Source organism: Motacilla alba, chromosome 2, assembly GCF_015832195.1.
Source record: "Motacilla alba alba isolate MOTALB_02 chromosome 2, Motacilla_alba_V1.0_pri, whole genome shotgun sequence".
NCBI classification, from domain to species: Eukaryota; Metazoa; Chordata; class Aves; order Passeriformes; family Motacillidae; genus Motacilla; species Motacilla alba.
In genome coordinates, this window is record NC_052017.1 from 125,394,211 (window position 1) to 125,410,495 (window position 16,285).

General features: G+C 35.8%; 1 protein-coding gene across 1 annotated transcript in view; it reads right to left on the reverse strand.

Annotated features, from left to right (window-relative positions):
* The window catches only part of CNGB3 (cyclic nucleotide gated channel subunit beta 3), a 59,883-nt gene that overhangs the window by 29,128 nt on the left and 14,470 nt on the right, over positions 1–16,285 (reverse strand). Inside the window, exons 4-7 of the mRNA XM_038128728.1 lie at positions 4,651–4,805; positions 3,016–3,219; positions 2,203–2,411; positions 258–308 (exon numbers count right to left, since the gene is read on the reverse strand). Of these exons, the coding sequence (XP_037984656.1) occupies positions 258–308; positions 2,203–2,411; positions 3,016–3,219; positions 4,651–4,805 (619 nt within the window). The remainder of the gene's footprint in view (positions 1–257; positions 309–2,202; positions 2,412–3,015; positions 3,220–4,650; positions 4,806–16,285) is intronic.

The following is a 16,285-nucleotide window of genomic DNA, read 5'->3' on the forward strand; positions in this document are numbered from 1 at the left end:
TTAATTTATTATAATTCCAAAATAATATCTAGAATTGCATTTATAAATATTCTCTCTTCCAGTTAAAGACTGTTTATGAAGATGTCAGTCTTCAGCTGAGCCATTGTTATATTATATGCCATTACACTACATGCCATTGAGCTAATGCTTTCTGATGATGTTCTTAAACAAACAGTGATTTTCAGTGAATGAAAAAAAAAATATCCCGTGAACAGCCTGAACTTCATATTGGTATCAGTAACACAGGTTCTACTTACCCGAAACTTCACAGAGCTGCGGTAGAATTTCTCTGTTTCTGCTCTGTCTGACTACAGTGATAATGAAAGGAGAAAAAGGCATAGTCAAGATCAAAATGTCAAGGATGAGCCTCTGCTGCTCCACAGTACAGTAGGGGTGGTAACAGTTAAATTAATCATGGTCTGAAAGTATGAATGGAGAAATACATGTGGGTATTTCTGAGAATAATACTGTTATTAGCCTAGCTTTCATTAGATCAGATTTTATTAAAATCACTTTCAAAAAATGAGAGTTGGGGTTTGACTGATTTTTTTCAATCTGGATATTCGTCTAGAATAGTACATTACATTTTTTCCACAAAACTTCCCTCTCAAGACATCTGTATGACTTCATGTTCAACCCAACCCCCTTCAATTTCACGGCAAGAAATGCATTTATCTGCAGTGATTCCAAGAAAAAAACTCTAAGAGTGTTTCAAATGATGCTGTACAAAATTAGCTCTTTGAAAGATAACATTAGCATGCTAGCATTGCTAGCATTCCAATAATCAACACTGCATTCATTAGTAATGATTAGCTTTTTATTTTTAAATTGTTCTTCACGGGAACTGATGCCAATATAATAAGAAAGGATAATCACAAGTATATAAAGAAATTTATCTATTATTGCACTTTCTGTATTTATATCAGGGAAACTTTAAAAATAGCTTTAAGATCTTGATCATATTTCCATTCCAACTTTCAGTATTATCAGTTTAAACATTAAATGAGAGAGATCAGGCAGGAGATGGTTTCTGTTCACTAAAATCTGTGAATTGTAGAAACAGCTTCAAGGGAAATACAAGCTGAGCTTTGTTTGTTAGAGTTTTAACTTTGTTCATAAAAATTCAGTTTTGTGGGATTTAGGTAAGATCTAGTTACTGAATATCTTGTTGTGGAAAAATATATTCCACTGCACTGCATTTAATACCTATTGAAATTATATTTGCACAGCTTGGTCTGTAAAGGTATCGTTAATATCGTATATGTACAATGTATAAATTTTTCTGTAAAAGCACTGAAGTAAAGCTAGTTCAAAATTAGATTTGAAGATATATAATTTTGAATTTTCTCTCTGTTGGGCCCAGTAATGTCAGGCTGAAGTTATCAAAACTTTTTTTTTTTCTGAATTAGGTATCTTTTTTCTGTAAGATGTCAAAGAAACAAGAGCAAGGAAGACTTTAAAGAAAAGCCAACATTCTAGATACCCTTTGGAAGATTAAGGGCAAATTTTCAGATACTTGTTTAAAATTTTATTTTACATTTTTCTATAAAAAGATAACACAAAAATTGCAGCAAGAATCAAAATTGAACATACTTATTTTCCCAAAAGAGATTATCTCAAATAAAATATTTTCAAAGTATCCTAAAATCACAGGGATTTGTTCTAGTTGTGGAAAAAAATAAAACCACCATGTCACTATGTGTTACAAAGCATGCGTATCCTGTCCAACCCTAGCAGAATATGCCCTGTCTTCAACTGTGATTCTGGTACCAGGCAAATAGGTGAAAGTTTCACACAAACATACAAATGGATATATATCTATATATCTATATATCATCTATATATCTATATATCTACATATATATATGCATATATTATGCACAAGTACATATGACCACTGATTCCAGGGATGAACCTGTTTAGAGCTGTATGCCTGTTTCAACTGTTCTCATCTGTTACTTTCAAATCTGATTTTTTTTCAATTTTTAAGTATTCAGATAATGGATATATTTCTTCCTACATAGGATAATGGAACATCAGTCTAGAATGGAAGGTCAGTAATGAAAAATATAAGTACCCTTTGATAAATAAAAAAAGTTACATAGATTTGACATAGTGATAAAAAAGAAGTGTCAGCTTGGATGAATTTCTATACTCTAACACACAACTACTGCCCATGGAAGTCCCACTTCCAGTACTTACTATTATATCTCCCCCTTTGATAAACCGCACTCGGGGCTGGAAAATTATCAAGTCGCACAGGTAGCAGATGTCACACAGGACATCAATGGCAAACCAGTATATGGTGTTGCTGGGGGTTTGGTACGGGAACACGTAGCGCAGGGGAATGAACCAGCAGTTCCAGTTATAGGCAATTGTCACAAGCATGAGCCATGCCACATAGCGGCGATCTGAAAGGAAAAACATTGCACAGAGAGGCGTGATCTTGGAGCCTGTTGCCATTTCTTTAGACACGTTCATTCTGCTGCAGTCTCTGGGAATGCTTCAGCCCAGACCAAGCTACCATTCTCCCTTTTGCAACTGGAGCGCTGCTAAAGTGATATAGCTTGGAAATAGGAGTCACACAAGGAATTTGCAAAAAAGAGAGCATATTCAGTGCACCAGAAGAAACTTATATGATCAAATATAATTATTGCATATAAGATTGCATAAGAATTATTGAATATTGCATCTTGCTCATGTATATTACAACTGGCAAAATAATTATTTGGCCCTAATGAATGGTACAAGTTCCAGATGAAGAAATAGAAGACTTGGGTTCTAATTCTCGTCAGTTTGCATTACACTTTTTTGTATACCATCTTTAAAATTGGTGTCACTTTTCCCTATTTGGAATAAATGTTGTTTAGGACAGGACCTCTGTGTGCCTGGGAGTTGAAAACTGGAATGTGTATCTTATGGTGCCTCACAGGTGTGAGCCTGTGTAAGCCACCATGTAATACAGGTCACTTCAATATGACTTTACCCCATTCTATTGCACAGCTTTAAATTTACCTGTGTATGAGTCAATGGTATCTGGTAGCTTCATATACTCCATGTATTTTTTCAGTGGAGGTTTTTTGAATTTGCAGCACAGCATATCACAGTAATGATCCTCCTCTGGCTTTGCTTCTGCCTCCTCTTTCTTTTCTTCTTTTTTTTCTTCTTTTTTTTCATCTTTTTTGTCATCTTTTGCTGGGGGTGGAGGCTTCTTTGGTGCTAGACAGATAGATTACCAAAAAAATTTGCATTTTAATAATGACTGAATTAATTTACCCTGTTTTAACATGAAGAAAAGCTTCATCATGTTAAAATATCTTCTAAAAAACACTGGGCAGTGACTAAATTCATTATATTATTTACATAGGAAAACACTTGAAGAATAAAATCACCACTGGTATGAACATGTACATCTGCTATCCTGAACAGGGCACTTGCATTACAGAGTGCAATATCTATATTGCTGAATTTCCCTGGACAATGCTTACAAGTTATGCCTTTTATAAAACTGACAAGAAAATTGTTAATTCATAATTTAGCATTCATTAACACAACTGAGTCCTCTTACAGGACTGTTGCAAAGAATGAATGCAGTGGGGATGGAGATAAGAAAAGACGCCCTGTGCCATGGGCTGATCTCTCCCCTCTCCTGACACCTGATATGCAAGATGCAGCAGGTGAAACTAGTGGGAAGCCCATGGTTTTTTTTACATTTCTACACTTATAAAAGTCTTTTAGCACTGCTTTGAACCCAGTTCTTCCATCTTTGAGCTAGATAATCTTGTTTGCACATGTGTCTTGTTAATTCTGGTAGTTTTACCTCTGATTAAGATACACAGTCTTAGCAGTAAACTGACAAACTGGATCTATAATAAGTTAGGAAATAAAGATCATAAGTTCTACAAAGAGAACAAAAGAGGTAGATCAGCAAACATACAATTTAGAAAAAAAAATCTGTTATCAGTTGATAAATTTTGTTATTTTTCAGGCACCATTTTTACAGCTTTTTAACAACCACATATGCAATAAACAGCTTCTAAAAAGTGTCAGAACATAAACCCACCACAGTCAATTCTTTGTGGAAAGGAAAAGGAAAGTCAAACTTTCCTCTGAAGAGGAGAAAAATTGATTTATGTTTCATATTTTGTCAAAAGTCATTGATTAATTAATGTCAAATGAGTTTTCTCTACTTAAAATGCGGACTTAAAGTCTTCAGTGTGTCCAGATTTCTGTCAAGGCTAAAATTTTATTTACTTTATTTACACAGAAGATCTCATATCAAAGTGACTAACATCCACTCATAAGATATGTTTCTTCATATGTTTCAGATTCATCTCCATGAATAAACATCTCTGGGAGCTATTTCAAAATACAGGAAACTTCTTGACATGAATGATTCTAGATAGTGCCTCTATAAGGTTTTTTCCCAAATTCTTCAATGTTGTCATTCAAAGGGAGGTTGTACTTAAGGATTCTGGCTTACTGTAGAGAAATAGGGATAAACCTACTTCATAGGGCACAAAGAGATTCTTTACAGTGGATAAGCACACTATACTAACAAAAAAAATTTATCACAGTATTTTCTGTCACCACAAAATTATTTTCAGTTTTAAACTGAACAAATGCACAGCTATTTCTAGAGGCACTTACAAGTTGGAGGACTCGCTTCAGGTGAAGATATCACTGGGTCATTCAGCTTTTCCTTATAGACATTTGCCCTTTCACGCAATTTTTTGACAATCTCTTGAAGCTGGGCTTCAGCGTACTCATTTGTCTGGGGACCCGGACATGTTGGCTTCTGTGTGCTGCTTAAAACAAAAGGGGGAAAAAGGCTTCATGTACTGGAAATCAATGGAAGGAAACAGTGGTAATTCTATTTTTGAACTGAATTCAGACATTTAGATTGGATCTTTAGTGAGCACAATGCTTATTCATATCACTTCATTCATGCTAAGTGGAAATCTAAGTTAATTGCTCTTGCCTCCTCCTCATGTCAGCAGCAGTCTGTGTGTTATTTCAGAGGTCAGGGTACCCTGTTTAGCCTACTGCACTAATGGCTTCCCACTGCTGCTTTTCATTAAGTTCTGTGGTGGCTGTGTAAGGCCTAGAGCTTTCCTGATGTATTCATTAAGTTACAAGGCATCCTCTTTACATCTGTGTATAAAAATATGCTTGTTGTGATATGGCAATATCCTAGTGATGACAGGAAATGCAGGTGGAGGAGGAGGGACTTAGGCTTACTTTACACTTTCTAATGTTGGCAAAATTTGTTTCACCTATGATTTTTATGGTTTGTTATGGCTAACGTGGGGTAAAAAAATTGCCTCTGTTTTCAGTGGAAACAAAACACTAGTGTTGCTGAAATTTCTTATTTTTCTGCTAAGAGCTTGCTCAGGGTCATAGTAACACTAAGTTGATATTGCAGCACTCACAGCATTTGTTCAAACCCGAGAACTATTGATTTTCAAACACCTGCAGACTCATACTCTGCTCTGAACTAATGCTTTCATTAGGTTTTATGCATGCTGGGCAGTCAAATAGAAAATCCAGGTGAAAGTGATTCTTGATCAACTCTTCTGTGCTTATTCTTACTTGAAATTTCATCCTTGATTATTTGCTACTGTCTGATTTTGCCAACTGGCGTTGCTTTTGAGTGCAACTCAGCTGGCAGCTGGGCCAGACATTTGGGCTTCCTCTATGTAGAGACCAGGACATGGGATTTTTTTCTGTATCCTTGACTCAACCCTTATCAGCTGATGTGACACACGGATGTCAGAGATGGCTGGAAATGACTGTGACCACCACAGGGCAGCTTGAGGTCTCCTCCCAGTTGCCACAGGTCACAGCTGCCGCCCGGTACTGAAATTCTGAAAGCTATGCCCAATATAGGAGCTACAGCAGGAAATTGTTCTTTCTTTCTTAACAGTTTTTCAACTCTGTCCCAAGTACCACAGGAATGTGGCTACAGCAAGAGTAGCAGCAGATCAAAAGTGACATATGCTTGAAATGCTCAGATTCTTGAGAAAATCTTCCCAAATGTGAGTCGGGGAAAAGTGGCATGACTGTACCTTGGGAAGAAATGGAAACTACAGCAAAATTCTCTTTGAATAAACACCATGTCTCCTCAAGACCTAAACCTACTTTGAAATTTCTAACAGAAGGAGCTGTAGCTAAAAAAGGAGAGTGTCAGAGTGGGATGTGTCTAGCTTTTTGAGAAGCAGTTTTCTGGAGACACAACACAAATCACAGTGCCCAAGGAAGTATAATTTAAGCATATAAAAATCCTTCGGCAATAAAACCATTGGATAAAGTGGAGATATGCTACACTTAGAAGCAGAAGCAAAAGTTTGGAAGTATAAGTTTGTCATTCCTCTATTTTAAGCCTTGTATATTGTCTATTTCTTAAAACTCCTCAGACAGGAGATTAATCAAAAGAGTTCTGATACATTTTGTAATCTCATCACAGTTCCTTCTCAGTTCCTTTTGTGTCACATTGTTCCTTTGCTCAGGCCATCTGCAATGTAATGATATCCTTTCTGGTTTTGAGCTAACATCTCACAATTCGTTTTTTGCTTCTATGCAAAGAATTTAAAATAGTTCTTAGTCTTTGCTGTTGCTGTATTTTCTTAGGTTGTTACCTATCTTATAGTTAGGTACCACTTACCACAAGTGTCATGCCAAAGGCCCCTACTAACTTCTTTCTAGGAATTAGCTACAAATTGCTTGAGATTTTCTTCTTATTTCACAGATTTTCCAACAAAAGTTAAAGTCTCCTCTATCATGAATTTGGTGCAATGTAGCGCAGAGGAACCATGTTTCCATTTGGTACTGATTAGAATCTATGTGACTTAGTTTAAAGTTATTTGCCCTGCAGTTGATGAGAAATTGATTTTCCTTGCCCTATTTCTCATTTGGCTTGCATTACCTCCTACTCCATTATTTTCTTGTAACGAAATGCTTACTTTAAATTTTCTTTGGTTAATACAGATGGAAGACACTGCATGTTGAACACTGCTAATTTGAGGATGTTTATTGTATATGTACTTTATGTGGGGGTGCACTTTAAATTGCCTGGGCTAATGAAGCCCATTTAAACTTCACTAAATTACTTTTAATTAAAATTGACTCCTTCTGTCGCATTTTATCTTTGACCTTTGCAGTATGTCACAATAGGCCCAAGTCTATATTACTTACTCTCCATGTAGTCCTTTACAGAGTTGAAATGCTTATTTCCTGTACAAGTAACTTCACGTGGCCTAGGAAATGAAAATCAGGATGGCAACTCTTGTACTATGCTCACAGTCTTGTTACTACCTCAAACATATTTTGTTTATTGATAGCAATATATGTAACATGAGAAGTATAATAATAATGTATTTTTCTGATATTTTTCACTTCTAGATTTTACTTTTGTAACTTGTAGATTTAAACTTGTTTGTTTAGCAATAAAATTGCAGTGCCTTTATTCTCCCCAAGCCACAAGAGAAGATTTAGACACCTATAGAATATCACCTTGATATAGGCTATGGAAATACTGTGTTGAGTATACTAATGTATGCAACAGCTGTTAAGTACTGTGGCTTGAAGGTTTTCTGTGTTAAGAGTTCAAATAAACAGTGATAAGAAGTGCTATCGTTCAGAAGGCTTGCCCTTTTCTAAGTTGCAGTCTAGGGTTTTAATTCCTATCTGTTTCTGGCCATGAACACCAAACACCTGAGTTCAGTTTCATGTTTAATCTACCAGGCAACCCCTGAGAAAATGTATTTCATAAATGTATGCTGCCTGGAAAATATCCATAACACTTTTTGCTGATTTCAGTCATAACCCTATTTTTTTGCAGCACCTAAGAAACTTTCTGCTAATTACATAGAAATAGAGTTCTCGGTCCTGCAATAGAGCTATCAATGGTTTTACTGAGCTCTGATGTTGTGATTTATGATTGCATTTACAGTCTGTGTCTTGAAAAAAAATTGTTTTTTCTGAATAATACAGGGAGAATCTCTGATTCAGATAATCAGTTTTCAGAAGGATATGATAATACACAAAACATTATGGCACAGATGAGAAAGATTTTGGAGAGACAGAAAAATGTAATTCCAGGCATCATGAAATGTATTGATTCAAAAACACATGCTCAATTTTTGCTGACAATCCCAGTGTGAGTAATGCTATAGAAGCCCTGAGTTCCAAGCCTAAGATCAGTCATCCTAAATTACTAGGAAAACTAGTAATAGAAAAAATCCAATGTATTTGTCACTTGCTTGGAATAGCAAGAGAGGTATTCCAAAAAGCTGAATTCCCCTATTTTTATTAAACTGTCTTTATAGTCCAAAGAAGGCTTCCCTGAGGAGAGGTTCAGAATGACTGAGATAGGTTTCTGCTCTGAATTGCCTGTGAAGAGTGACTATTTTTCTTCTTTATCTGCACAGGATGCTGATGGGGCTTTAGGAGTCAGCTTTAATAGTCTCCTTCATGATTTTGGTACAAAATGTAGTAGTGTACTAATGATGTTTAATAGAACATTGGATTTGGAAGATTAAAAAGTAGGAATGATTCCTATGAAAGAAAATTTGAGTTATTCAGTCCAAGTAATAGAAATGAGGACAAATCTAATTCCCCTTACACCAGACACATACTTAGAATCAAATTGTAAGAATTTAGTTTGTAAATGCTGTGATCATCAGTTGCAGGTGACGAAAGGATAAATGTCCAAGTGTTTAGTAAAAGGGAAATTGTCTATGAGCCATACATAACCTGGCTTTGAAAAAAACTGGTGCAAATATAACTGGTGAATACATACAGCTAAGGAAGTAAATATTAATATTGGAATATAGGCCAAAGTGAAAATTATTCTGACCAGCTATACTCAAAATGTGCATTCCCATAGTCTAAGACTAGAAAGTCTCTTGGAATGGTCAAGGTTACTGGAAACATGACTTTGAGAAAGACAAAAACCAGATTAAGACATAATAAGATCACTGTCTATGAGATCAAATTTTGGTGCTGAATCATGGGAAAATAGGTATTTGAGCTGAGAAAAAGCATTGTGAGAATAAGAAATGCAAATAGAGGAACAGTGAATTATTGGGAGTTAAACATCTGAAGAAAGTTCCCAAACCTTTAATGACCAGAATTCTAGGCAGCTTTCATTATGAGTGAGGAGCAGTTGAAACAAGTGTGATAGTCTTCAAGATTATATTGGCTAAGATCATTAAGACTGTTGTAGACTGTGATTCCCAAGAAAGCAAAAGAATGTATGCAGCACAACACGAAATCCTTTTAGCAAACAAACCTGAAATATATAAAGGTTTGGGAAGTGGATAAGTGACTTAACCTGAACATTTACCACCTACTTCTTCCAAGTATCTTAACAGCTCAAGTGCTAAGAAAGTAAGTTTCTAAGATACATAGATTATATTAAAGTCATGTAACAAGACGTTTACCCATTAGATTCCATGGACTTTCAAACAGCTCCTAATTAAATTGTAATTTTCCTTAACTGTCTTGAAACAAGTGTCTTCCTCTGACCCATCATGTTTTCCTTTAATCACAGAATCATCAAAGTTGGAAGAAAACTTCCATATCATCTAGTCCAACAGTCAACCCAGCACCATCATAATTATACCTAAACCAAGTGCCACATCCAGATGCTTGCCTGGGCAGTTTATTCCAATGCCTTTCCACTCTTTCACTGATTACTTTTTTTACTGATATCTAATCTGAACCATTCCTAGCAAGGGAAAGTATCTGATAAAGACCAATCTTTACTGGCACAGAAGATTGTCTCCTTTTCTGTTTGCTGCATTTTTGAAATCTTGGAATTATATTGAGTTTTCTTTGCAATAAAACAGAATAGATCACATTTTTATTTAACTTCATTTTAGGATTGAGTTGTTCTTCACAACACAATTTTATTTAAAACTGATGTTCTTTTGTCTTACTATATATTTTATTACCTGTTTCATTAATTTAAACATAGTGATACCATAATATTTGGGTCGGTTTGGGTTTTACATATGTATAAGCAAGAGTGGGCCTTAAGCATTTATGAGCTTCATGCAGACAACATATAAAAAATCTGTCCATTGGAATTCATGACTTTCCCTTAGTTCAGAATCTTTGTACAGAGATCATGCTTGTTTGGGCCCTAAGCAAATGTTCTTGAAAAAAAAAAAAAAGCATAGATAATCCATTTCTAAAACCTCATTTTGTGTTCATAAAGCAAAAGAGGTATGGAAGCAACAGTGTTCAAGGAAGGGACTATCTTTCAGATTTATCCACTGGTATTGAACTCAGAATAAACTTGATGCAATGCAAACTGAAATCTCATAATCTAGGCTGCAGAGATTTTTGCTTTTTAGCTCAATTTTTTTTCACAGCAGCTTCTCTGACAATCCTCCTAGTTATTCAGTCACAACAATCTGTGAATCCTCTAATCTTCTTTACAGTACTCTCTAAGGAGAAGTCTGTCTCAATGCTGAACACATGGAACTGTCACTGAGGTACCAGAATAAAATGTGAATAAGATTTTATTTTAATTAAAAAATCTGCAATAGGAACTAAAAAAGAAGAAGAAAGAAGGTAGTAGGAATGTTGAAAGTATCAATTAGCTATGAAAAAAAATCACCTTTCCTTAAGGTAACTGGTGATATACTGCTTTTTAATTGCACTATTTATTATTATGTGAGAAATAAGGACAGAATAATTTCTAATACTAATTGCTTTAGAACAAAGGTATGATAGTCTAAGGTAGCTATTCTCATTTATTTCCTTATCTGGTGCTGTTGTGTCATTGGGGCTTTCTTATCTGTAAGTAATTAAATCTGTCTGGGGCATCTGCCGTTCATCAGGAATTTTAACATTTTAGCATTTAAATACAAACACATATCTTATTTACATAAGTCTTTAATTTATGACTATGTAAAATAATTTAATCAGAGTATGTGTTTGTACAGAGTTTATGAGCACAGCACAAACACTTCCTATTTTCTATCTTTAAATTATTCTTAATATGCAGGGAATTAAAAATTAAAATGAAAATGCCATAAAAATTCCCACTGTGAATATTTTCAAAGGTAAGAAAAAGTCTCAAATTTGAAAAACTTAATTTCCAATACATGCTTTCATTTGTCATCTGTTTTCATAGAGTCCCTAAAATAATCATACAACCATTAGGCTCTAGAGAAGTTTGAGATATCTTGTCCTCACAGCACAAAGCAGGATGAGGTACAACTGAAAGATTCTTGTCTAACCTTTTCTTAAATATATCTAGTCATGGCTATTCCATAATTTTCCTAAAGACTTTATTTTTGTGCTTCACTAGCTTCATTTTATAATTTCTTTTTCCTCAATGTAAATTTCTTTTGGTACAATTTGTCTTATGCATTTTGAACATGGGGTAATTTATAGGCCCTTCTCTTTTATCTCACTTTTTGTCCATGTGCACATTTTAATTTTTTATATTTTTACCCAAATGAAAAGGATTTGGTACTAGGGTAATAATTGTATGATTAAGAATGTCAGTTAATTCTATAATTGTGTGTTTCCAAACTTCATGCCATGGGCCATTGTTGCCCATGCTAATTATAAAAAATTACCTGGGTGTGACCATCTTGGTTGCAAATCTACCTTCATTAGGCTAAACTGTTGTACAGCAACCTGTGTAGGAACTCACTACATGTACCTTTCCCAGGATCACAAAGAAACTCGGAGAGAAAGAACCAATTCCTCTGAGATGACTTCCAATTATTGCTGTTTAAGACCATCCTTTCCCCTTCTGCAAGACCCTGACAAATTCCTTTCCAAATGCAGCAGTAAAGCAGGTGTGCTCCCTGCAGACCCTGCTCATCACACTTCTCATCCTGAGTATCATTTACCCAGGGTACTGAGTAAAACTGGGCTGCCAGATGTGTTTGACTGCTCCTCTGACCCTCACATCTCCACCTGTCACTGTTTCCTCTGTTCCTCTCTTGGGCTTTACAACATGGGATGTTTTCATCCTAAATTGCTAAGATTTGGAAAAAGAGTAAATAACTGGTGATGGGGTGTTTTAATAAAATGTGTTGGACAAGATTAAACATAGGCATGAATACTTACACTTGTCATGAAGTGACATAATCAGTTTTCTTTTACTAAATGATAAGCATTATGTCTTAGATTTATATGCCTCTTAGATTTATCAATAAAGGCCTTGATATATTTGCAAATGATTAGTACAAATTTGATTAATTACAAATGCAATTTAAATATAAATGTTTTATATTACACATAGTAGTGTACCTGTCATAATGCTCATTGCCTTGCTTTTTTCCCTGAAGATGACTCAACATATAATAGCAGAGATAACAGTTTGAATAAATTATCATTTCTCCCTTTACAAAAATGTTTCTTCTTACTTTACAAAATGGAGGATTTACACAAAATGTACAGAAATTGCCTTTAACCAAAGAAATCAATCAGCAGCAAATTAAGAAAAACTATACCCTTACTTTGTTACATATTCAAAAAAACCCAATTTCTTCCATTGATACAGTTAGCAATAAATATGTATGAATATTATGAGTATGTGATTTGAAACAATGCAAGGGTAAAAAAACCCTGCATTTCAGCCTGTGTAATGACATTCTTATCCTTTTCTCACTTCATTTATTCTTCAATGAAGAACTTCTGAATCCACTACTTTTTAATTTCAGGCTACCTACTTGATTGCCATGAACAGTGAGTGAAATTAAATAGCAAGGGTAACTGCATCCTGCAGATCGGATAGAATTTAAAGGCTCTGGGAAAATACATCTCAGTAAAGATTACAGCAAGTTTAATCCACTTTGGTACAGACAGCACACCATCAGCTTTCTATTTAATTTGCAGGTTCTCAACACAGTCATTTCAGAAACTCAAGTCCAAGAAGTAGAAGGCTCTGAAAAAAAAAGGCCTAAGCAGAGGGAATAAGTGCTAGGAAAAGTATTTTTATTTTTTAACACATTAATGTATTTTCAGTCAGGCTTAATAAATATATTAGATGCATTGCATCTGTTTACAATTTCAGGTACTGCAATGATTAGCTGGAAACAACTAAGGAAATATATTAATCTTTCCATAAAATGTACTTGGAACTGTGTTTAAACTGGGATTTTTCTTAAGGCCCAGAAGTTGCCTTGTTTTACTTCATCTAAATTTGATTGGAGTTTATTGCCATGAGTGTCATTTTGGTACATCCCTGGTGTTCCTACAGTAATCAAGGATTTCTAGAGACTCTGCAGAGGGTTGATACCAGGTCTGTTTCACTAATGTGCGGAGATTTTGTGCTTGTGATAGGACATAGTTTCTCTAAGGTGCATCTACTCAGTGAATTGATGCGTTGTAACTAGTGGATAGCAAGCACTAATGAGCACAGTAATTTTCTTGTTCGAGGGTATTGAGGTAAATGAAATGCATTACTCACTAGGAGCATGCTACCAGCAGGAGTTCTCTTTATTAACCTGGCTATGAACCATGTAGCAAATTGCCTCTTAATCTTTGTTTTGTTTTCTTTTCTTGCTATTAGCCAAATTAAAGAGGGGAAAAAACCCTCTTCTTTATAGAAGGACTGGTAGAGTCAAGTAATTAAGATGTGGCTATGAAAAAGGCAAACCACAAGCATGAAGTTCTGTTTGCCTGAACCACCCATGGTCATGAGGAAGCCTGGTACTGGAATTCCTTTTTTTTGAAAACGTTGAAAGTTGTGTCTCTGCATTTGAAAAAGCAAAAACAGACAAGTATGCTTTCTGGGTGGGAATGATATTTTTAAAATTAAGGTAATATTTTATTAAAATATATTTAATGCATTTTATATTTTATTTTTATATTTTGTTTGCAATAACTAGATTCTGAAGGTAGCATATCAGATATAATGTTTTGTTCCCCTCTAAACATAATTGAGAATGTGTAAGATTTTGAGATGAAATCTAAAAGCATAGAAAGTCCCAGTCACCTACTGCAATTTTTTCCTTTCTGTGGTCTTGACTATTTACCCTCCAAATATGGATTATTATTTTATGCAGTATTTTGTACAGCAGGGCTCGTGATCTTTGACTGGGGTTTCAGTGCACTGCCTTAGTATAAATAGTACATTTTAATCTCTTTGGTAATCTGGGAAGATGGACTACTCTTACAAATTCAACAGGGCTTAAAGGCTTTTAAAAGACACAGAGGAGAGAAGAGGTCACAGAAGCTCTTTTTGTCCCTCCATTTCCTCTGATCTCTACTCTCGGATGTTTTGTTTACCTTCTTCCATACGCTTATATTTTCCAGGACTTGATGCAACTTCGTCTCATACCTTGAAGCTTTGTGCTAGTCTCTTGTTAATAAGGCTCCCCTGTCTTCTATAAGAGTGCAAATGAAGCGCTGAGGGTTCTTCTGCTCCCTTATTTCTTGCTGTGAAGACACAGGGTAGTCTGAGCCCACCCCTCCAGAGGTTATTTTTGCTCAGCAAATAGCTGCTAATGACAATTACCCGTTGCTCTGTTACGTTACCAATAAAGATAGAGGGGAGAAAAAATATATTGGCAGGCAGAGTCAATTTGTGTGCAATTCTATCCAAGCCATTAGGAATCAGATATTAAATGTTTCAGTCACCAGCCTGTAATTCAGTGTCATAGTGTTCAGGTGGCTGAGACCAGTGCTGTGTCTGTCTAGTCTTTATCAAAGTCCATCACCATATACTGGAGTATTTTAAAAATGAGGATGTGCTGAGGGAGAAAGGAAGATTGCTGTGGTTTTTGTGGTTTTTTGTTTGGTTTATTTTTTTTTTGTGGACAAACAATTTCTATGGGAATTTTTAGGAGCAAATGCAGTATTTATCAAAGTTTTAATTCATTTAGCAAGCAAGCAAAAAAAAAAAAAATTTGCTCTTTTAGAGGGAATGAAAAAATGTGCTGTTCCAAACAGTAAACTTGCCTTCCTTCCCTCTTCCTTATTCTATATATCTGAGCCTGCACAGATGTATTTAAAAAAATTAAATGTCACAATAACAGCAGATAAGGTGAAAACTTTTCTATTAACATTTCCATGAAAGTTGATGAGCTCTGGATGCAAATGATTTGTGAAAAAAAAAAAAAAAATCCATGAACCTTATTTCATTATGTATATTACTCAGATGTATGACCATACTGATGATTTCTTGCAAATCAGGTGACTTTTGATTAAACTTTGACTCTTGAAAGATAATTAGCATAAGAAAGTAGTCTACATAAATTGATTGCCCTGGGACTCCCAGCAGGACTTCCACCCATACTCTATGCCCATGGATCTTTGTTGTCCACTTCAGGTCAGGCTCTGATCACTGCCTCAGCAAGGTTTAGTGTGTCTACCTCCAGTTTTGCGTCTGGTCTTGTCTCCCAGACAGACTTTGGACCTGTCTCGTAGCCTTTTCTCCAGCCCTGTCTCTGACCCTGACTTTTTTGCTCCTGACTGGACTCTCTGGATGGACTCTAAACCTGGTTCACCACTTGGCCTTGTTGATGGAGCCTGTTGCTAGGATCCTGCTGTGCTTGTTGTGTTCAGACCCTGTGAGGCTGAACCTTGTTGGTAAGAACATGTTTGTGCTGGGGTTATCTTGGTTCCCATCTCCTCTTCTCTAAGTGAGCTCCTTGAGGCAACCTGAAATACATCTGGGCAAAGTCTAAAATTCCAGTTAAGAAAATTCTACCAGTGATTTTGCCAATCTTGATTTCCATAGCAATGTCATAGAATTGTTTGATTTCCAATAGACCTTTAAAGATAATTTTGTCCATCCCATCTGCTTTGGACAGGGACATTATCTAATAGATCAAATTCTCAGAGCCATGTCCAACCTGACCTTGAACAACTTGCAACAATGGGACATCCACAACTTCTCTGACAAACCAGCATCTTACCACTCTCATCACAAAAAAATTCATCCTCATATCTAGTCTAAATCTGCCCTCTTTAAAATCATTACCCCCTGTAAAATTGCAAGAACAATCAAAAATCTCTTAACCTTTCCTCATAGGAGAGGTACTTCACCTCTCCGATTATTTTTGTGGCTCTCTCCAGACCAGGTCAATGTCTCTCCTGTACTCAGGACTCCAGAGCTGGATGCAGCCCTTCAGGTGGAAACTCAGCTGGCTGGAGTAGACGAGGGTGAATCACCTCCCTCGACATGCTGGCCATACTTTTTATGATGCAGCCTGGGATACAGGTGGCTCTCTGAGTTCTGAGTACACACTGCCATCCCACAGCAAATTTTTCATTCATCAGTATATCTCCAAGTCCTTCTCTGCAGGTC